The sequence below is a fragment of the Nomia melanderi genome, chromosome 1, assembly GCF_051020985.1.
Source record: "Nomia melanderi isolate GNS246 chromosome 1, iyNomMela1, whole genome shotgun sequence".
NCBI classification, from domain to species: Eukaryota; Metazoa; Arthropoda; class Insecta; order Hymenoptera; family Halictidae; genus Nomia; species Nomia melanderi.
The window spans coordinates 14414166-14439139 of NC_134999.1; the positions used below are offsets into that span (position 1 = coordinate 14414166).

Genomic DNA, 24974 nt, shown 5'->3' on the forward strand with positions numbered 1-24974 from the left:
TACATAAACATTCATAGTTCAAATATTAGATACGTTTTTATAATGACACATTTAACAATTAATACATTTTAGTCTTATATTTCACTTTTTTAAATTGTATATTTCATTGAGTAGAAATTAAAAAACTACACAAATTTAGCAAGTTTTAAATAATCTTTGCATTACTACTTTCGCTACAAAATTTCGACTGGAATACTACAGATTTGATCAGACAGACTTTGTCTTTAACAAATTTGTAGATACAGGCTATAATGTATTAATATTTTATATTCCAACATAAAATAAAATAGACATAATGCACTTACCAACCGTTAATATTAGTAAACATTCAAGATGACATACATGCAACATGCAAAGATTGTTTGCATATACATTCATATAAATTTAATTAATAAATTAATTTAATTATGCTATACAGGTAGATATTTAAATCGAATAATAGAAGCATATACATTTATGAATCTTTTTACTGTTAAAATGACCAGATCATGGAAATTCGAACCAATATTTCTATATATACTGTACAATGCATTGTATAGTAATTCCATTTAGAAATAGTGTTAATTATTATTGAGTGTTATGTTGACTTTTATTATATTGTATTAGTTCTGAAAACGGCTTGAAAAACAACAAAATATTATTACTTAAACATTAATTCTATAATTATATTGTGCAAGAAAATAATATAAGTTGATAATATAATTAATGGATTCCATTTTAATATTTCTAAATTATTTAATAAGTTCGGATATGAACGTGCATTATAAATATGTAGATTTTCAACAGATAATACAAATAATACAAACTTTTGATCAAATAAAGCTAAACTAAAATCAGTTACAATTTTAATAGATTAGTAGTAATTCAAATATTTCATTAGAAGTGAATTCACTCATGTCATTTAAAATAACATGGAAATATTCAATTATTCAGTTTTTCGAATTATGAAATTTTGTAAGCAATTATGTATTAAATATTATGCAAATAAATAAAATATATTACATGCATTAAACTTTTGTGCAGTGCATCTTACTCTCAGCGGTTTTATAAGATTGATATTAATTTATAAAAATTAGATATAATCATAGAATCGACTATATTCATCCTAATATAATTCTTATAATATATTATATTTTTTGTATACATTATAGTTAAAATGTATTACATTCTATAATACGATTGTTTTTATTCGTATGAGATTAGTAAAAATTACTTTTACTAATAACATAGTGTAACACTAATCAGAGAACTAAAACTATTTTTTAGAATCTGTAACTTTCATAAAATAGAACACCTTTTATAGTATTTTATTTGTTTTAATTTAACGTTTTCGTTAAGATTATGCGTATGTAACTCATAACATTTAGGGAAAACAAAATGGTAGACCTAATAATTTGCACAGAGAATTAAATAGTTTATATTTACTTTTTGATTTGTGAATGTTCAATGTAACATTGATATTAACATTGTAAAAAATCTGTGTACGTTGTTAATAAAAGAAATATAATATACGTGTAATGTTATACAATGATAATGTATAAATGCAAAAAATCGTTCACAATCACATTAGGCAAGGTTAAATTCTTTAAGTGCAGTTTGCATAATCGTATCTTTAACAGCACAGAATACAAGCTTGATATTTTCAGTATCTGTTGTATAATTCCATAAACGCAGCATGCAATAATAAATGATAAATCATTAAGTGTAAACAATTATTCTCAGATGTGGAAAATCAATCTGAATTTCAAAATATATACACATGATATGTACTGAAAAATATATCATGCTAATGCTTGCAATAAATATACATTGCTACTCACTTATCAGATGACAAGTAAACTTTGTTCTCTAATGGAAAGATATAAATAGATACTTAAAATTACATAGATTTGCAAGAAAAAATAGAAATGAATTAGACATATCCAATATATTGTGTGTGTATATGCAATTGATTTAGAAATATTTATTTTCAAATTAAATGTCATCATAAACTTATTACAATAAAAATAATATTATATTGTAACAACTTATAAAACACTAACATATATTGTGTATTATTATGTGTATATAATTAAAATATAGTAAAAGTAATATTGCTTTATATATAAAACAAGTTACAATAGATTGATTTTCTATGCATTAATTAATTTATATTATTATAACAATAATGTAAATACCTTGTTTCGAACGCAAGCAACATGCAGACTTATCTTGGACAACAGGCATAATATTAAGAAGCAAAATTTTAATATATATTAACGCATAATAAATGCTAGCAGCCTACCTGTGGCACACGTAAAGTGTGAATAAATTATTTTCTCAGAGTCTGGATTCAAATCGACAAACATCCTTAAAATAAACTCTCTTGCACCTAAAGCATCGTACTTTTCACCTGTGAAATATACAAGTAAGCATACAAATTGGCATTACTGCTACTCGCATTCACCTAACTGCATACAATCACTGTATTTTTCTCTTAATTAAATGGTAAGTGGGATATTATTCTAGGATATAGCTGATAACAAATGCAATATTAATTAGTACTGATAGTATAAAATAAAAATATACGCATATGTATATATATACTACCTAATAGAACACTTATAAAAATATAACAAAAGGTGTTAAACAAAATTATAATCAAACTTAATTACTCTATGGTAATGTATCTATTATTCAATCTGAAAATTATATATGATAGTTAAGAATACTAAAATAAATGAAAGAAGTAAAATAAATAAAATTATTATCTTCCACTTATATGGATTCTGAATTATTTCTGTACAAATTCAATGAGCGTCACAAAGACAATTTATTGAATTAGTCCAATTAACTCTAAAAGAAGCCTTTTAAAAGCTTTACCGACCAGACAAATCTCTTATGTAAGTTGAATTTATATAGGTGTACACTTGATTAAATTACAATACACATTGTACTATAATTGTGTAACAGTTCTGTCTTTTACAATCCTTTAAAGAATATTTGAAATCAATTCTAAGTGAAGTTATATTTGTTACAAAAGTTAAATCTGATAATATTTATAAACATGTGAAAGCTTACTGAAAATCTTTATTATTTATTGCCGATGTAATAATTATACTGCTATATGAAAAACAGTTTTTCTATGGGGAAGGGTTAAGCTTTAAGAATACAGTTACAATTTTATGATTGATAGTTGCTAGATTGATTTCGAAAGTTTTCTACAAAAATCTACAATTTCGCCAAGATATACTAGAACAGACCTGTCGCGCACGTGAAGTGAGAGTAGCACATGCGGTCAGGATCAGGATTCGTACTTAGATACACCTGTAAAATGAACTCCCTGGCTGGTATAGGATCCAGTTTAGGACCTGTACCATAAAACTTATTGATTTACTAATAACAAAATGAACAGTATACAAAACAAAATTGAAAAATCATTTTGGGTTCCATTTAATTTGTTACCTATCCTATAAAGGGAAACAATTTGGAATTTACGTACTTTTGTATTGCGTTATAGAGTATATAAAATAAATATAAAATCACACTCAAGAACGTTTTTATAATATTATCAGACATCAACCGTAATTTTAAACGTAATACACAATTTACCCTCTAATGGCACACTTTCAACTTTCATAGTGTTTCATCTTTGTACCCTTTATCATTCAACGATAAAATTATCCATAATTTATGCAAATAAGATAGTATGGGTCTACCATAATGACCAAAAAGTTTAACCAAAACACGACCCAGCTAATAAAGTGCTCATTCAAGACTAGTCGTGCATCACACCATTGTAACATAGATAACTGTAGGTACAGTACTTATGTATGAAAGACTCTGCTCCATAACTTTTTTCAATAGGTAAGTACCTCTACGTATCTTTTGACCATATATGCGCTTTCTTTGATTCAATTCATTTTAAGATAGTTATAGTATCCCATTAAGCACAACTGATAGTAGAAAACAGGCTTACAGGGCAGAATAAAGTAGCGATAATCGGTGGAATCCTTTAATTATTTATTCTTATTCGTTATTTTCCAATCTCTTGTTTAAACATATGTAGAAACATTTTATCAGTTATGCTTTGTAAGTGTGTATACAAGTATAATTTAAGTCCTTGCTCCGTCGACAAGACAGAAGCGAGTCGTTGTATAATAAAAATGGTCATGGGACAGTATACCATTATCTTATATCATTTTGATTGAATTGCGCAAGTTTATGGAGGGTGTAATGTATTACGTTAATTCTTTACGAAATTTTGAAACCATCAAGTATAATTAATGACTTCACTGTGTCATGTATACAGCATAGGACAAAAATACTCTTACAATAAAAATGTGAAATTAAAAATAATTATATTTTCTCCTTACCATTGCATGTATACTTATGTATGTAGTTACAAAGTAGTAATAGTATACTTTCTAACAAGTTTGAAAAAGTTAAGACAATCCACTGAATTCAATGAGTAAATGAAATTAATATACATTTTATTAGTTAAGCCTCTATTGAACTATCTTTTCTAATTAATAAAAATCTGTGGAAATAGCATAACCTATCCGTGGACCACTATTGAAAAAATAAAAGGTTACTAGTATTTAACTGTAATCATTACTAGACTAACTGCAGTTCTCTTAGTTTTATGTTGTTACATGAACATTTTTGTCCCATACTATGTCACATGTTATTATTGGAGCCATGTTAAAAACTCAGTTATGTTTATTAACAAGATTGTCAAGATGAGTTTTATTAATATTGCTTTTAAGAAGAAATTGATTTTTCACTTACCAGTGTATTGAGGAAAATAGTCAACAAGATGGGAATGCATAATCTTCTCTTCTAGCAGATCTTTTTTGTTTAGGAACAAAATGACAGAGGAGTGTTGAAACCAAGGATATGTGATAATTGTTTTGAACAGTGCCTTACTTTCCTCCATTCGGTTCTGAAAATAACACAGACAGTTTAATACTAATAATTTATAACTTTAACAAATACGAAGTTGTATTTTGTTAATCTTGTAATTATAATTACCTCATTCTCGGATTCAAACAGAATTTGATCATATTCACTTAGAGCTACTAGAAAGATAATGGAAGTTACATTTTCAAAACAGTGAATCCACTTTCTTCTTTCCGATCTCTGTCCACCAACATCTACCATCCTGTAAAATAGATTTGTGTTATTATCACTTAACATTTGCCAATTATCCAAGCATTTGCTACATGTTAATGAATGGAATTATTACACCTTAATTTTATATTTCTCATTATAAAGTGCAATTTACAAATGAATTCTATTAATTTACAAAACAGTATTAAATGACTAAAAAGTAACATATTTACAAAATTTAGTTTAGTAAATATAAACTGCATGGGAAAACATGCAAATGATAAGCTGTATAAAGCAAAGGAATAATACAAAAAGAGACAAACAAAAAGAAACCAGAAAAAGTCCATAATATAATAGCAAGTAGCACAATTTTATCTCTCAATGACCAGTACTTTCTACAGTTTACTTCTTTAATCAAACTTACAACTACAATCTACTATTGTACTGACTACTTTCTACTAATTTCTACCATCATAACTACAATTTGTTATTTGATAACCATTAAGGTGACTATGTAAGGTAATTATGTACAAGGTCACATCACTTAAGAAAATATACAAGTGGGTTGTTAGTCAAAATCAGATTTGGACATAAATTGTTAGAAACAAAGAAAATATCATTCCAGACAACAATTAAACATATTATTTTTCCACATTAAAACGAAATACATTATTTTAGAAGGGTATTCATTTATGCTAATCATTTAGAAAAAAAAACTAATAATAGACATCAAATTATACAAACGAATAACGGTACAAGATGAAAGTTATGTTAGGACTTGAATAGAAGAAAAAACTTATTTATTATAGTTAACTGTGAATTCACATTCATGCATATTCTTCACATACATATATAAGTGTTAACACAATTTTTATCAAATCTATGTTAATAAAAACGATTTCTACTCAAATCTCAATTTCAAATACTGTTCATAATTGTTTTCCTTGAAATACTTAATTTTTTTTCCTTGACTCCTTTTCCTCGACCTAAAAACTCCATTTTTAATCTCACATTTTATATACTAATTCATCTCCGCCATTTTACACTTCAATTCTGTTTTCACATTATCGTAATATAGAAACAAGCTATTCATTCGAATAATCGCGATGCAAACTGAACGTTATTTCAACATAAAATAATTGAATATTCATAATCGCAATAACATTTTATTTCAACGATGCCCAAGTCTGACAGAAACAAATAGCGTCACATAAGTACGATTAGAAACAAATAAGATAATGATACGAATAGAACGAACTCGGTAAGCTTTACTCGCATCGAGAACTCAGCGGGGGATAATTTACGGGTACTCAGATCCATTACTCCCTTAGTTAGTATGTAAATTACTTCTAAAGTGTAGAGTAAGAGTAGTCAAGTTTCAAGTAATGTGTGTTAGTACCTAAATATGATGGAGTCCAGATCAAACGGATATTCTATAATGCCAGTAGTAGGAGCTCGAGCCCGAAGAATGTCTTGTTCAGTAGGAAGGAAGTCGGGCTTTTCGATACGCTCTAGGTCACTAAGATAACTGCAAAACAAACGAAGCCATAGTCTGATAGTGCATGCCATGCATGTATTAAAGGTGATTGTGAGGAGAGGAGTTATCGCGACAACAGCTCACATGCGCGTTCTCCTTTGCCTGGAAGAATTTTCGATAGCGGAAGGTTCATTGATTTATCTTTCGTTGATCTACGCGACACGCGAATCGATACGCCAGCCATGGAGTAGTTTACTTAAACCATGGACAATATCTTCCGTCAGAGAATTAGGTAAACAGTTGATAGATTTTCTTTCTTTCCCCAAAGTATATTAATATTACAATTATAATTATTATATACTGTAATATTCTACAAACTTTAAATAATCGACTTAAATTTTAAGAGTTGAAACTCAATCAACAGATTGATTAACATACAAATTATTATTGTCTGAATATTGTACGAAATAATATTTATAAATAATATAAGCCGATGCTAAAAATTAATTTAATTACCGGAGTGCTAGCACCTAATTTATAAATAGGGAAGAAAATTATTGGGAACGGACATTAAGTGATCCAAAATTAGTTGAAGTTAAGTCATACTCCCATTTTGCTGAATTTTATGAATCAACCTTCGTACTCGTAATTTTCGGAGTAAACTGAGTCATGAGTTACCAATGCCTACACCTGTAGTAGTATAATATTGATTTTCCTACGAGAGGCAAAATATAATTTACGAGTCGGATATATAAATGAATAATTTATTATCATTAGATAAGAATGCAATAAAAATAAATAACAAGAAATAATCTAAATAATCAGGAAACAACCCTTCATATTTTCCATTGCGATACTTATCGTTCAGTTTCGTTATGATACAAAATTATGATATGTTTGAATTTTACACTAGTAAAAAGAGATATTCTACTAAAATATATATCGATGATCATATATTTTCAGATTTACGTAGGACGTTGCGAAAAAATCTAGTCTCCGGCAACACTTTTATTCGTCAATGTACCCGAAGGCGATATATAAAATACTCCTTATCTATGTGTCACGTCGAATCACGTTCGTATTCCGTACATACATTAATATCACTAATTTCTTGCTCGCATGCAGTATTCCCCCCATATAGTCGCGGCGCTCGGTTCCGCGTAACGTGATTATAGAGAGCAGTCGATACGAGACTTTGCGATCGTTTCATTCTGACGGAGACAAAGAGGGGCACTATTAAGCGAATGAGTGGGAACGAAAGCCCAATAATGTGGCGGGGATGGCGATACCATTATATAGGGGTCGGCGAAACGTAATTATAACGGGCGGACACTATATTTTTATAGAAATCGAGACAAATCGAATATTTTATGGACTAACAAGAACGCACATGTTACATCTCGTTCTCATTCTGTAAAATTTATACTTCACTGGGATAGAAGAATAAATGAAAACAATTGATAATGCTCAACATGGTGATTCGAGTTCTTTTTAAATCACATTTTGTCTTTATTATTCTAACGTCTTTTAGGAGTATTATCTATACCAAATCAAAGTGTTTCACATATAGTTAGTGTGGTTTAGTTCCATTTGTTAACCGAGTGATTTTTGAGATGTTACTATTTACAAGGACGCAACTCTAAACAAATTGGATTAATATGAACATTTTGTAATGGTACACATTAGTATTATCTTGTTTATGCTATTACGAACATTATGATTCAATGGAGTACAAGAATTATTCGTCGGATGACTCAGATTTTCGGAAACGTTTGATTTCTCATCTTCCTGCGGCTACCGGAAGTTGTTAGTCGATTATATTAGATTTAACAAAGATCAGCGTGTCTCGTAGAAGTGAAAGGTTCGAAAAATATCTAGGAAAATTGATAAATAAGAATCTGAATGGTTCCAAGCATCCGTAAAGTACCATAATCGAAAGTTTCAAGTAAATAGTTTAATTATTTAACCAACGAAAGCTCAACACATACTGTCCTTCTTTTCTAGCAACCAAGTCTTTAATACATAATTCATCTTTCAACGATAGAGATTTTCAATGTTTCCAAAAATCCTCGTTTACGATTAACACTATTTCTACCGAAGATGTCTAAAAACACCCTCTAAAACTGCAACGTAAAATGATTTTCCAAAACCGTTAAATTAATCTCACGATTATCCCAAAAACTGTCGAATAGTGAATCGACGAGAAATGATTGAAGCAAGAAAAGAATTTTCAGTGATAAGTTTAAAAGGCATCATTTGATGTCATCGGTAAAAACAGTGTTAGGTATTCAAGATAAAACTGGATTACACCGTGCCGAAGGTAACACTTCACCGGTTTCATTCGCGGAGAGATCATATCGCGTGTCGTGAACCCGAAAATATCAATGAAGCTTCCGCGCGTTTGCGTTGAGGAGGAAGAGGGTGGAAGAAAGGGGGTCCGAGGAAGAAACAGAATAAAAGTGATGATTCTCCATGTACAAAAGTGAGATCGGTGAGTCACAACGGATGCAGTCACGATGCAGAAAGTGTCCGACGCAAGTAGTCGACAGGCACATGCAGCTTCCCCCGTGTTTCTTTCTTTCTTTTTTTTTTTACTTTTTTTTTTTTTTACTTTTTTGTTTTCCCTTTGCACGACCAGACGTACCTAAATCGAATCTCTGCCAAGTCAAAAGGATATTCAATTATACCAGTAGTGGGCACTCTCACACGAAGAATGTCCTGTTCTGTGGGGAGGTAGTTTGGTGCCGCGACTCGATCTATCTGCATTAGGTAACTGAAACATCATCTTCTCAATGCCTGATACGCGGGAGAGGACGCTGCGAGCGCGCGATCCCGTGCCCGAGCGAAACGAGACGTCCGCGCGTGAAAATTACCGTCCAGAAACTTAAGGGCGGGCGTGACGTGTAAGCAGGAGAGCGCTAGACGTGATTCCCAATAATTCACGTTCGTAGGAATCAACCCGCGCGGCGCGTGCAAAAATGTTTGAATCGGCCCGAGACGCGAATCATCTGCGTTCAATAAAGTAACAATCGCGTGGGCGGCTACAGCCGTCACTAAAACCATTATAGACTGTTTGACCCATTAATAGGTCGTGAGATTACGATTAATAAAATCGCTCCTTTCGTTACTTTTCAATGAAACTGATGAGATATTCGTAGCTGGCGTCGTTCAAAGAAATCATCGTTTTATCTTTAATCCTAATTGCGAAATGCAAATTCTACCATTCGGTTCTGTACGAAAGTATTAGAAAGAAGAAGAAACCAGCAAGTTTCGATCGAACTGAGAATCTATCAGGTGAATCTACATCGTCGAAGGTATTGACTTACAGCAATAACAAAGCGTTCTCACATCACGAGAACAAATCAGCTTCTCGTTATACCGATCGAAATCTGTTCGTCTTCCTAACAATCGAATGCTCCAAAGCCTCGATCCATACGTTTTTGCACGTCCTGTATACAGTGACTCACGTCCAAAATGGTACACCATCTATAAAAATACGTTTCCATACCATTCCGGATTCTTTTTTAACACGTGAACCGTACTTGAACACATGGTGCACGATTTCGTCTATGACTCAGCGTATCGTACAACGCATTCCTGCACTGAAGTTTCATAAGCGACGTTACGAAGGTGATCGGAACACTCCGAGAGTGTTCTCGAATCCGTGTACACATTTTACGGATCGGTCACGTCAGAGATGAGCCGACGATCGTGCAGCGTCGTCGATTGATATTCGTGAAAGAAGAAAAAAAAGGTAAATAGAAGGAAGAAGATATGTACGCTCTCCTCGAAGGAAGAAATGTATGATAGATCGGATAGACAGGCTACTTACTACTTAGCGGAGTCTGTGAGCTGATATTCTCGCCTGCGATCGTAACACACTTGGATGCCAGCATCTGCCCATAAATCCTTGATTGCTTCTACGTATGGACTCTCGAACGTTGTCACCGTTTCAAAATCCACGACGCGCACGAGCTCGGCTTTTTCCTGCGGTAAACATGGGAACACGTGGTATATTTCAGTGGCACGATTAACCCGCTGCCCTATGATTTCTTTCGCAGCTGTATCGATTAACGCCACTTCGTTGTTAATCATTCGTCGCGAGAATAAGGAAATCGATACTCGTTAACCAGTTAACTGCGTTTGACGAGTATACGCGTCATCGTAACAGTGAAACTACCGGACGGGTCAAATTCGCCCAGTTCAGAATTCTCGTTTTGCAAGTATTTCAATTATGAAGTCGTTTTCGCGAAAGATTCTCAAGATTTCCTTCAATTAGATTTCAATGTTAAACCTTGAAATGATATTAATTCTTTCGACGATGAATTCTTTATTTTTTCACGTAAACGTGTAATTGTTCTTTGTTCTGCTTTGGTTTTTCATTAAAGTACACCCTAGGAGATTTAACCTCTTAACCTATGACTTCTTTTAAATCTGCGCCCACGATAATTATTTTCACATTGATTATTTACTATAAACAAAAGAGAATTCCGTAGTTAGCTGTATCTACGATACAAAGTGTAGCAATTGATAACAGAAATATTATATTTGATTTGAATTGAAGGGAATCGAGATTCGATTACTTTTGTTAATTTCAGTTCCTTCATTACGAGTCTGACACGATATTGTATGACAAGGGGTTAAATACTTGCAAAATAAAAATTCTCAAGTGAGTCAATTTGAGCCGGTAGTTTCAGTGTTAATCGGTATTCGATCAAGATTAAGTTCATCGACAACGGAAAACTTTGAAATTGTGAATGCGATGATTTTAACGTTTGCAGGATCATGTTTAGTGCTTTTAATCAATTTTACTTTCGCAAGTTCCCATTTGAAATTTTTGATACGATGATGTTAACATTTGTAAGTTTCTATTTGGAATTTTCTACGTGAGTTTGGCTCGATGAAAGTTGAGGAGTTGAGTCTGTAACGGCGAGATAGGCGCGCAAGTTCGATACGCTTCGAACGGTGAACTTTGAAGGGAGGCTAATTTAACAGTAAAGATATCGAACAGTCAAAAGACTAGTTTGTACTTTCTTATACACATTACACGAATGGATTTTCCGAGATTTCGTTTGCTTAGATTTTACACTGCGTATTAATTAATCAATTTACTCAATAATTTCTCGGGAAAGCATCTGTACTTCAACAATTATAAAAGAAGAAACCTGAAATGAGCCATTTTAATTCATTTAGTAATTCTAACACCAAGAACTATTTTATTTTAAGAATACTATTGTAGATAAACATTAATCTTTTCAATTTCCTGAAAGAACAATACTTTAGGTAACTTGTAGTTGATCCAGTTACTTTAGGTAACACTAAGAACTATTTTATTTTAAGAATATTATTGTAGATAAACATTAATTTTTTCAATTTCCTGAAAGAACAGTACTTTAGGTAAATATTATTAAACTTTCACAAGTATTTCAAAATATTTCAATGATTCCAGTTTATTAAAGATCCGACTACTGCGATATCCCATAGCAAATTTATGACGCTGCAATAAAGACACTCGAGAACAGTTTTCACTTTTAATGAAAGATCATAATTTTTTAGGTAAAAGGTAGTTATTTAATAAATACAAGCGAAACATTTCTGAAGAAATCGGATCAACGTATAATAAGATCGACGAACGTTTTCCTGAGACTTTCTACGAACCATGAGTTCGATTCACGAGTTGCACGTGGAAATACGGAATTAATCTTTATGGTTTACGACCAAACGGGTCGCGGCGATTTTAATTGAGTGTTTGTAATCTACAGGTGGCTCGCGATAGTCGAATCTTATATCGTTTATGACCGGCAAACGTTTCGCACCACGTGGTTCATGATCTACACATGAATTGCTGAAGATTGCTCAATCTTGCTCGTGGCTCGCCACGAAAGCCTTTACAAAGTAGAAGTACATTTATATTCATATTATTTATTCTTAATTTTACTTCAATTTTTATTTGCAATTTGCTTGTTCCTTTTCTTTTAACTTGAAATTAACTTCAGTCAACATAGCAGCTTAACAGAACACGATGTTACAGAAAACGTAACATTATTTTCATTGGCTAGTAATATCTACATTACGACTTATTAATTTTTCTGTTACTCGGCATATAATTACATCGTTCCCTCATTGTATATTTTACGAAACTGCCATGCACTGAAGTTAATATCAAATTAAAACAATAAAAATGAAACTTTAAGTAGAAATTAATTAAGAATCAAGAAAGAATTGATACAGTAATCAAGTTATGAATTCCTTATTTTATTATTCTGTGTATGATCGGCAAATGTATGAAAATCAAGATGGGCAAATGATGCCTACCATAACGAGAGAAAAGAAAGATTGAAGTGATAATTGTCGAAAGGAATACTTACTATATTCGAAGAATCAGCATACTCGAGCTTAAGGAGGTCCATGGCCCGGATCATGGACTGCATGGCCATGAAAATGTTTTGATACACGAGTTTAATGAACCCCCTCTTATCATCGTCCGAGTAGCCGGCTCCGTGGATAATTCTCATCTGTTTAATAAAAGTGGATTTGCCGGATTCACCAGTACCTGTAACAAGATATTCACCTCGTTAGCTGCGTTACCGAGGTAAACGAGTATTTCTGGGTCGCCTGTGCCGACGATTTTCTCCTTACCTTTTTATTAATGAATTTAGGGGCACCATTCATACGTGTTATTAAGTGACCGCGGAATTATTTTTAACTGTATTAAATACACCGTTACACGATTTCATGAAAATCGAAAATTTGTTGTGATATTAGGTGGAGAAATGACAGAAGAATATACAAGACTGGAACATCTTGAAATATCCCGAACGGTAATTTAACCCTTTGCACTCGAGAGGTAACTCAGTCATCACTTGATTTAATGCGGTAAAATTAGAAAATTTGAAATTTAATATTGAACCGTGTCGGTGCGCGAAATATTGGGATAAGAAAGCTTTGTTCCTCAATTTACTTATGATTTCTCTTCGAATTAATTTAAAAAAAATATCTTTGTCGAGTTAGAAAATGTTAAGTATTTCTAACGAAATACTTCCGAGTGCAAAGGGTTAAAATGAGTTTGTGACTGATAAAATCGAAAGGTACTGAATTTCTGCATCTGATATACTAACTCTTCATACGATAAATTATTTATTTTTTCAAATAAACATGTTATTCTTTGTTTTGCTTTAGCTTTTCGTTAGAACATACTACATAAGCGCATTTGTCCTTCGTTTGACGAGTATACACTTCATTTTATTTCATTGCGAGCATTATCAGAGATTTCTGAAATTAAATGCCACAGTTAACAGGTCAACCCCTTGCCCTATGATTACTTTCCGAATTGCGCTCAGCAGAGATATCTTATTGTTCATAATTCATTAGAAGAGGAACATTCTACGCTTATTCTACATCAAAGTTTACTCAGAAGCATTGCAATTAATAATAGAAAAATAATATTCAATTCACTTGGAAGAATTAAGTGATATTTATTAAATTCTATTTGAAATCTTCACCACGAGTCTGACCCGATATTGTAGGGCAAGGGGTTAAAGATGAGCCCGAGCAACTACAGGTGTATCGAATATCGTCTTGTACCCGAGCACCGCGCGAAATTTCATAAAAATATACAAGCGTATCGATTGGGTGATGTCCTGCGGCAGTTATAGCAGGATGAACCACCATTGGGTCACGGTGGTCTGTCAGGCTTTTATTAACTATGGTATGATTAGCCATCGATACGTGAACACCGTGACGCACCTGCGACCATGTTGGTTGATTAATAAAAAGAGCTGCAGACAACACGATCCACAAGTGGTCACCCTACGATAATTGATTAAAAGCCCAGAGGATTCCATAATCCACCGGTGGCCACCTTGCCATAATTAAACAGGCTTTGTCGATATCGTAACTTATCGGTGGGTCACCCTGCTGCAAGTCTTATAGAAAGCGTGACCTAGCGGTGGCCATCTTCCCCGGGAATCGATAATATACTAGAATGGCAGCACGCGTCCTCCCGTCTTATCGAATTATTCTTCTATCCTCCGTCGAACACGGGAATCCATGGAAATCGTTTCGTTGTTGGTAATATGTTAATAGACTCGATTACTTTAATCGCTCGCGGTCTAATGTCGTCACACGTTAACCACGCGTTTTAATCCTCTAGCACTGAAGACTGCCGGTACAGTTCGAGTAATTCAGAATTTTCGTGATACTTATAATTCTGTCCTCGAGACACTTTATTCGAAAAATTATTTAACACCAATTTCGTCTAAAGCACCATTTGATTGGGTTGAATTAAAAAAAATAAATACTTCTGCTATGAATTATTAATCTTTAGAACGAACGTGGAATTCTTTATTTAGCGAAATTAACACTAGAACTACCAAGCAGTCTTGACTTTTCAAACTTTTTCTATAGAAACCCCAAGAGTGCATTTATCGAGACTTCGATCACTCAAAACTTAGTTTGCGTGTTATTAAAACGATTTCTTCAGAAATTTCTTAGAGAAGGATCTATTCTTTTGAATAATTGTAAAAGAAGAATTTAGGAAGGGGTCATTTAGACCTAAGTAGTTCTAGTGTTAACAACGACGAAATCATTCTAATCAGCGCAGTTGTAGAGATAATCATGACGGTATAAAGATTCCCAAAAAATGTTGCCTTAGAAATTTTATAGATCATCGATAGAGTTTTATGAACTATTATGAAAAATGAATGACGATCAGCGCAAAATACAAAAAGTAATGGTATATAATCTTCAATCATAAAAATGTAATTTTAATGATCTCGTAATACAAGTGAATAAACGATGAAACGACGAAGTAGGGACGATAACGAGATCACCCGGAACTGAGACGGAATTTTGAAAAAAAAACGTCGTCCGGACACTTTTGTCGTGGAGTGTACAAACTGAACGAGTTATTAAGTGTTGCGCAAGTTGTCCGCCGGGTCGCATATTAATATTTCCATTTGCACAATCTGCGTTGTTCCTCGTAACGAATCGGCGAGTTTCGCGCGGACACGTGGACTGGGAGCACCGCTTAAACGGTTTCGTCGGTCTTGCCGGTGTACGCGGATTGGGAAAGCTGATCGTCGGACGTCGGAACTTATCCAACCGAGTTGGCCGACCTCCGACGACCTCTCGACGTTCGACAATTTCCGTGCACCGGCCCGACGCACGCGTGCCTCGCGCTTTTCCGGAACGCCGGCGACGAAAGGATGTCACCGGCCAGGTAAATACGTATCGCTGTATTCCATCTCTTGTATCGCAAGCTTATTGTTAACTTTGTTTTGTTGACAAATGTCGACATTTTGGCGAGATCAAACTTTCATATTCGAAACGCTAGAAGTCGCAAACAAATGATTTAGTTAATCAAACAGTAAGAGATCAATAGGGTAGACCGAAGCGAATCAGACCAGTTCAGATTTAACCTTCTGGACTCGACAATATTTTTCATTATAAACATTCATTATTTTCTGACGAAATATTAACATTGTTTGTAACTTATATACCGAAACATCGTGCATAAATTATGGGACGGAGTTGTTTTATTTCTATGTTTAATACCTTATTCAACATTTTATGTTGAGATACTACTGAGAGTCGCCTCTCGAGTGCAAAGGGTTCACAGCGAAAAACTGATAGTTAAAACTTAGGATCAACTTTTTTCTTCATAAATTTGTTATTAATATAATGAATATAACAAAATAAATTCCGTGGGTGAATTTATTTTACATGATTCATGTGTAATCCTTATAAAAATTATAGCAATAGATTTTTTCCGGTTTCTTCGTATATTAATAACGATCGACAAATTCTGATGCATCTGAAAGACAAAATTGAATAACTTTATTGAAAATTTTGTACCGCTTGTACAAGAATGATTGGAGTTAAGCACAGAGAATAATAAATGTGTGAATTGCATAATTATAATCTTTGTAGGTGGTATTCGTCATGAATGGCCACCTTATTATAATCAATGAACGACCGGTGGGTTGCACTGCAATAGGTCACTAATGAATCGTAATGTATAGACTGTACGTACATAGTTGTTTATGCAAATTTATATTTTTTTTTTTTTAGTTGGGTAACGAGAATTCACAGTAAAAGAAACTCTTTCCCCACGAATTAATAGGTGAAGGATGCCACGAAGAAGTATGAAACTTTATTTAAACTTCTATTGTATTCTAATTCGAAGGTCTGCAGAAAACATAAACGCACGAAGATTCACAGTTTAATCATAACCAATGAAAAGATTATTGAATATCCACACACATCTATGCAGGAAATTGTAATAACTTTCAAAATAAAATGTGAATATGTTCATTACGTTTAAAAAATTAGGTTTCATTATTGTTTTCAATGTACACGCAATAAAGAAAATACATAAATCCTCCCTATTTAACAATGTCGTCTTCTCGAAGTAGAAGACGTAGAACTCTTGTGAATCCTTTGCGACTCAAAGTGCTTTTAGTTTTCCATTCTAGCGTTTCTCTCAACGTTACTTCATTAACGACGAAAATTCCAACGAAAAACAATAAAACACATAGCTGGGATAAAATCGAATGCCCAGTAGTCCAAATGTGAGTCTAACTGATCACTTTTCCGAAAACAAGTCGAGAAAAAATGAAAACTGACAATATAAACCAGCATTCGTGATACGCGATCAATATCTATAAACAAAACACAGCAGAAGTTTGATTCTGCCTCTAGTCCTTGTCCGGGAGATCATCTCGTAAGCAACCTACTGCAGGGAGACCGCTTGATGGCTAGCCTGGGAAACATGAATCTAATTACTCAGTTCTCATCTTTCTTATAATGCTAATTAGCTTTTCGCCAATGCGATTACGTATAACCAATGAAAACGATAAACAACAGATTCATGACTCACTCGGGGCTCGTCTCTCGAACAACGCGCAGCACTTGAAGAAGCGCGTCTTTAACGAGACTTACGGCCCCCATAAACATTGAAACATGCAACGAAGCAGACATTACTACAAGCAATGGTTTCAGCCTTCTTCACGTTCTGCTTGAACGCAACACGTATCATGAAACCTCAAGAAACTCAAATCCATCACTTGTAGCGACGCTTATATCACCGGAAGTTCCAACGTGTACTCCGTGTTGTTCACGAGAAGAACCCCGGGTCGGTACAGAGATACTTAACACTAGAACTACCAGAGAAATCAAAATGACCCATTCCTGATTGTTTCTTTAACAGTTATTAAAAAGATAACAGATAATTCTCGGAGAAATTACAGAAATTGATTTAACAATAGGTAAACTGAATTGTAAATCAATAGGAATCAGAATAGTAGTACTGTTGGTGTCCATAGAAAACTGTCAAAAAATCAATTTGACTGTTCGGTAGTCCTAGTGGTAAAAGGGGTCTCTTGTTAAGGATTTTGTTTATGATTTAACCTGGGTTATGTATAACCGTATTGACGAATAACAAATTAGTATCGAAAATGAGATGAGAAAAGATGGAACCTAACCAATGCGACTCGCATTCCTTTCGGAATATGAGAGTCTTTATGACTCTATAGTCTATCTCTCACGTTAGCTCCATCGTCCTCAGGTTTAAAAGCCCACAGGGGCAAGGGAACTCTTCCACTCACGACGCTCGACTTTCGACGGATGGTCATTATTGGCGCGCGCCGAGGCTCGAGCGTTGTGAGTGGAACAGTCCTCTTGCCCCTGTGCACTTTTAAATCTAAGGCTGATGGAGCTAACGCGAGAGGCATATACTATGTACTATCGTCACGAACAGTCGTGAGAATCCTTCGTTTTAACCCTTTCACTACATCCTCGTCGCGAAGTCCCTCGTGTAGAGCGCCATGCCAAAAGTGAGAACATTAACGCTAGAACCACTGGATGAGTCAAAATGACCCATTTCGTGTCATTTCTTTCGCAATTATGGAAAAAGCACAGACGATTTTCTGGGAAACTATTCGATGAATTGATTTAAATACATACAAACTGGAATATAAGGAAACTGAACGCTCAATAAATGTATTTTTATGTGTTTCATAAAGAAATACAGAATAATCAATTTTACTGCCTTCAGCATTCGTCTTTTGTCTCAAAAACGCCATTGTAACACTGTTTTTAGAAGGAAAATGATTTGTATTCATAGCAATGTGTTTATCATTTTTCCATGAACGTATTTTTGTTACTGTTTATAGCGTCTCAACTTTGGCACTTTTGTGGCCGGTGACCATAGTCACCCGTCGTGCACGGGTGTCGTTTTATGAAGGGTAGCTACAGTCACCCGTAGTAGCGAAAGGGTTAACCGTGTTACGTTTCAACAGACTCTTGCTCATGTGCTGTTCCGGTAGACATCAAGTCATCGTACGGTAGCTGAAGAGTATCCCTGAAGAGTTAGTAGTGGGGGTGCAAGATTGGCAACGGTACCGGGGCAAAAGGTGGCGTTGCGTTGCCGACAAAGGAGGACGCGCAGGTGGCACACTGAGGCGGCGGCCGCGGCCGGGGTGGTGAGTCGAGGTTGGAGAGGGGAGAGCGAGGCTCGTCGGCGTCGCCCTCACGAAATCATGAATGAAAACGGGCGAGCGGCCAGCATCACAACTTACAGCCGCCACCGCCGCCGCCGCCGCCGCCGCCGCCGCCTGCCGCCGCGTATGGATTTTCTCTTTCGTCATCCTTTCGAATGCACGCGAGAATTCAGCCACGGTACCCCGGCCGCGTGCTCTTTTGTGCGACCCGTGTGCGCCTAGCGTGCCTTTTGTGCGGCACACCGAGAAAAGACGAGTCATGCGCTACTCCTGCCCGACACGTTCCTACGAGCGACAACCGCTTCAACCCCCGAAACGCGTAGTCGGACGAAACGTTCAGCCGGTCGACGATTAACACGTTCAATGCCGCGTGTACCACGTATGGTACACGTTAATTTTTCTAAGAAAATATTCTGAACGCATTGTACGCCGGATAAATTTCAGCTACTAGGAATGCGAGCGTTGGTGATTGTATTGATACATTTTTAACCCTTTGCGCTCAAGAAGCGACTCGCCGTTTGGTTTGATACGGGAAAATTACGAAGTTTGATGTACAGTGTTAACCCTTTGCACTTGGGGGGTCTGGAACGGAGCCATTTAAAATTTGTCTTCAAACTCGAGTGCTCCGCTATGGAGACAATTCAAATAATTTTGGACACCTTGCACGATTACAAAATGTAATAATTTTATAATTTTTTGTTTTTTTATATATTATAACATTTGTATCCATAATCAATTCAAAAAACAATAACATACAACAATGACTTTTCTTTTAATGCGCATATCTTTTACTTATATGTGAATATGATCTTTCCACTGAAATTGCTCCGAGTGCAAAGGGTTAAAGTTCATTTCACGGAATTATTCGTGAAACGTTAAAATAGTATAGTTTTGTCCCTTGATTTCTATATTGTTTATATTAATGTTAGTTATAAAACCTACCATTTCAGTAGAAAATGAAGAATACATCTAGCGAAACAATGTTCGAGTGCAGAGGGTTAACATCAATCGAACCAAAGTTTGTAACTTACGAAAGAGAATAAGGAATTCGATTTTGTAATTTTACTATGGATTTGTGTTATACATATCTAAAATGTAATTAATGTAGGACTAGCAATTAAACGATGGAATAAAAATTACGTTATAAAGCAGCGGGAACGTAAAGAAATACTATCGAAATATAAAAAAGTCAGTAGAAACTTAAATATAATTTAATATTTTATTTAAAGAATCAGTAGGTTTTATAAGCAGAATATAACTGAAATTTATGGTGGCACGGAACGTAACCTTTGTACTCAGCAGTTGTTCGTTAGAGATATTCAATATTTTACGATCAGATGTGGGCGATGTTTTTGTTTTGAAATTATTTTAATGATACAATCGTTAACTCTTGGAGTGGTGAATACTCCTATTTAGATTCAACGCATACAACATTTGAGTCTCAGTGCATTCGTTCGTTTCTCTTTTTCCACCGAAAATTCCGTTGACGTTCACCTGACGCCAGGTATTCACTGAATACATCAGTGTATTCACTGAAATCGTTCGCGATTGGATTTTATTCCAGTCCGCATAAACGCGAAAGACAGACTGATATTTCCTCGTTGACATTATCAAGAATGTCAACAAATAAGGTCGACAAGTTCAACAAATGTGATATGTGCAATTATATATGCACCAAACTTAGATTCCCAGTACAAACAATTTAATCCATTACAACTTTTTACTCGCAAACGATTTTTGAAAATTACTTGTTTTATTTATTGTTCGTGACAAGTAAAATGAAAGAATCACATGCATTTACAGTGTGTTCTGTTTAATTGGAAATATTGAAGCATTTCATAAACGAAAGAAAAAATGAAGTAACTGTAAACATGACAGTTGTTTGACATCTAATATTTTAGACATTTTAAATATTTCCAATAAAATATTGAAATACATTAGACATTTTAAAATACAAACCGTAAATTGTTCGCTACTTATAAATAAAAGGTTCACGCTAAATGAACCTTTGTTGAAATTACTCGTGGTCTTAGTTTTTTCCCTGAAAATAGAGTTGTCATGTAGGATGTTTCAAGGTAATTAAAACCGCGGAAGAATAAAAATTGATATGATGAAGCAAATTATTAAAAAGAACGGAGTTGCACGGAACTCGAGCTTGGCTTAAAAATAATGGACACATCATGGGGAGATAAGAGAAAGAAACGAGAGTGCATCGATTGAATCACGCTAGGATACGCGAAAGGAAGTTTGGCCGACCTTCTAAGCCTTTAATAAATTTTCAAACCGGATTCTCGAAATTAGAAAGCACCGATGTGGATCAAGTTGTGCAAAATGGTTAATTCAACTCTTTAACAGCTCATGAAATGTAAGAAAATGAAAATGAGATTTTATTGAAATATTATTCAAGATGATTCAGAATTCTATGATTGTTACGAATTACAGCTCTTTCCTCTATTATTGAAATAATTCGAAAAATTTATTACAGGAAAAGAATGAATGGTTCAATCAGTTTTACATTTTAAGGACTATACTTGATCTTGGAACTTCTAATGAAGAAATAAATATATCGTTGCACTTGCAAAAAATATATAACTCTATGAAAGTAATATCTTCCAAACAATTTGTCTTATTTTTCCAACATTCTGTATGTGTAATTCCATTCAGAAACGAGTTGTTTCTTGTACGAGTTGCGTGACCACCCTACAGATATACTTTTCCGGCAATAATAAAGAGGAACAAAAACTGGATCACCTCTAACAGTGTGAAAACAAGAAAAACATTACCAGATTGCACGACTTATGTATAATTACATTACCAGCCGCGTAAACCATCAATTATCGACATCTTAAATAATACACTCGCATAAGTGAAAATGTAAGATTCATCGTGAACTTTCCATAACACCTATTATATAACTTGAAACTTCTCAATCACCGCTGAGTAAATAACAAAGGACTTTCCTTGCAAATACGGAACAACAAGTTTTGTTCTTAAAATTGTATATTCATTCTTTTCAATAAAATTTCATTAAGTTTATTGTATGTGCACCTTATACATTGTATATTTTAGATCACACCACAAAGAATCTTTCATTCGCAAAATGTTTGCAATGAATTTCTTAATCGATGATATTGGGAAGGATTGACGAATGTTTAAGAATGTCTGAGAAAAAATATATAACTCCATTTGAACAGAAACTGCAATTGCATAATGGTATTTCTGTAATTTTGAAAAGCATAAGGTTCTCGACAGTTTTGTTCCATTCTTTTTACGCTCGACTAAAGGAACTGCGACAGCTATTCTCGTTCTATGATTCATGTTTAGGGAAATTCTAACGAGCATTGTATCATCGCAAGATAAATGTCATATGATGGATCATTCTAATAAGATAATGACAAGTACATTGCAATGAATTACACATCCATGCACTCGATGTAATTATTGTTAAAACAATCTAACCACAGTTACCGTAATCGTTTGTCAACGGGTATGCAATTAGAATCAAAAGCGAATTACGGAAAAGATAAGAATAACCAATTTATCTATTTTTACACGTAATCACAATTTTGCAAATTAAAGTGTAAACTCTTAACCAGTTAACTGCGCTCGGAGAGTATACAATCTAACTCTTTCAACAATCAATTATTAATTTTTCCAGATAAACATCTAACTCTTCTTCGTTCTGCTCTAGTTTTTCATCAGAATATAAGTGCGTTTGTCCTGCATCTGAAGAACATACACTTCATTATTTGATTTTATTACAATACGAGATTTTCGAAAGTAAATTCCACAGTTAACAAGTAATTCCCCAGTTGAAAATTTTATTCTACCTAAGTCACTTTATAATGAAGCATCATTTTCTTTCTGATTATAAAAATAAAGTGCAGAATAAAGTTATATGAAGCGAATACTCATACCTAAATCAATTAGTAAATAATACACGAATGGAGTCGTATTAGAACAAACAAAAGAAATAATCAAAATACTCGGTTCAGTTTTAAAATTATAATTACAGTTATAAAGGAAAAATAGAATTCTAAATACTTCAAAGAATTTCCTGTTAAATACTCCAAATGTGCTGAACACATTTTATTTGTATTTCGCTGGAAACCATGACTGCGCAGAGATTAGAGCGGAACGTTTAGCCAGAATTTTACGCTCGGCCGTGCAGTAATATATTATACCCGCATTAAGCATGATCAGGATTTTAATTAGATGGACACCCAAATTACCCGTATCGCGGCGGCGTATCCGGGGTGCTGAATTTCTACGACTGTATCTTCCGTTGATTAGAATGCACCGTGTCCGGGGGAGCAATAACATTCGATGTAGTAATTCATAGGCGTGCGTACATGTACATATACATATGTATGTACGACCGTTCGATCGACGACGGAATCATTCGCCGCGGAATTACAATCAGAACGCAATAACGACGCGGACAAGAGCAGTGTCGGGGGCCAGAATTCATACAGATTAACAGTCGCCGAGCACGGTCATTGCGTCTAACACTCAATTAATATCGTTCATTAAGATTAATCGCGAAGGACAATTGGTGGGATACAAATTGTAATTTAATTACGATTCGCCCGTCGAAGGGAGTGAGTTTTACGAGCACTGCGTTTCGAAAGGTTATAGATTAGAATTTATAAATCATTTGTAACACAACCTTTGACGACTAGTTTGAATTTTTCGTTTAATTCGTGATTTGCTTACGATTGGTCTGATTAAAGGGGTGACTTTAATTAGCACTTCTGTAACGTCTATAAGTATATGAATTTTGATTTACTAATCATTCATGATAAAAGTTCGGACTGACAGTAGAAATTCCCTCAATTTCTTTTATTTCTGAAAGAAAGATCTTGTTTCTTAATGAAAAAGAACATTTGTAATCTGTTCAATTTAGATTTTACTGCCATGAATACAGTGGAAATGTAATTTTCCTTGATATTAATGTTGTGATACAATAAAACGTTAGCAATGTAGTGAAAAAAAGGGAATGAAGAATTGTGGCAGGGTGAATTCATTTTTACTGGCATTACTACGTAGATTTTTAAGTTTTCAAGGTCATCGGCGTTTTTTTAATAGAAATGACACATTTTTATTACCATGTTATTGCACTACACACTGATAAAGAATAAATATCAGACCCGAGCTATACGTTGATCTTCAAATAGCCTAGGATGAAAATCGTTCAATTTTTCAGTTTTCTATTTTCATTCTAGATCATTTGAAGGACAATGTATTATATATATATGAAATCAATTCTTTGTCAGGTGCAATAAGACGATAATAAAAATGTGTCAATGTCAACAAGTGTATAAGCAAGAATCTTGAAAAATTGAAAAGAATTATCTAAACCAGAAACAATAAAAAATCACAATTTTCGTCGGCCTAAATGGAATCATCACTATCCATTGTTATCGCGTCGATATATTATTACCACACTGATTTTTATTGGTACGATTATCAGTACCATATATAAACATCATAATTTCAACATAAGCTATATATTTCTATTTTCTTAACGTTCTTACACCTCTAATCCCCTAATTTCGTACAATACCACCAAAATATCTGGCAAAGACTTGAAACTGAATTCAAGAGAACAAATACCTCCCATTGCACAACCAAACTAAATACTACTTTATCATTACAAATATTAAACTCTTTCACTATAAATAAATATATTATTTCCTTCTCTGACAGCAAAACCATTAACAAACGAATGAAATACAATGATGCGCTTAAAACCAAACTTAATACACAAAAATCACGTATGCAGACGTGAGACTAACATAAGACACACATCTCAGAGCTATCGTAAAATTTGACTGTACAAATCAAATGCAAAGGGTTAATATCTTAACACTTGCGAGTCTAGTTACGAAATAAATTCTAAGACA

The 24974-nt window shown here is 34.0% G+C and overlaps 1 protein-coding gene across 7 annotated transcripts in view; it reads right to left on the reverse strand.

Annotated features, from left to right (window-relative positions):
* Galphaq (G protein alpha q subunit) overlaps window positions 1-24974 on the reverse strand; it is a 54869-nt gene that overhangs the window by 3243 nt on the left and 26652 nt on the right. For 2 of the 7 annotated variants that reach the window (XM_031978301.2, XM_031978296.2), the window contains exons 2-7: window positions 12937-13121; window positions 10401-10555; window positions 6491-6619; window positions 5014-5143; window positions 4771-4924; window positions 2285-2392 (exon numbers count right to left, since the gene is read on the reverse strand). In XM_031978301.2, the coding sequence (XP_031834161.1) occupies window positions 2285-2392; window positions 4771-4924; window positions 5014-5143; window positions 6491-6619; window positions 10401-10555; window positions 12937-13083 (823 nt within the window). In that variant the 5' untranslated portion in view covers window positions 13084-13121. Of the gene's footprint in view, window positions 1-1390; window positions 1650-2284; window positions 2393-3242; window positions 3351-4770; window positions 4925-5013; window positions 5144-6490; window positions 6620-9212; window positions 9342-10400; window positions 10556-12936; window positions 13122-24974 lie in introns of those variants that run through there. The other 5 variants (XM_031978303.2, XM_031978302.2, XM_031978299.2 and 2 more) reach the window with 5 other exon arrangements.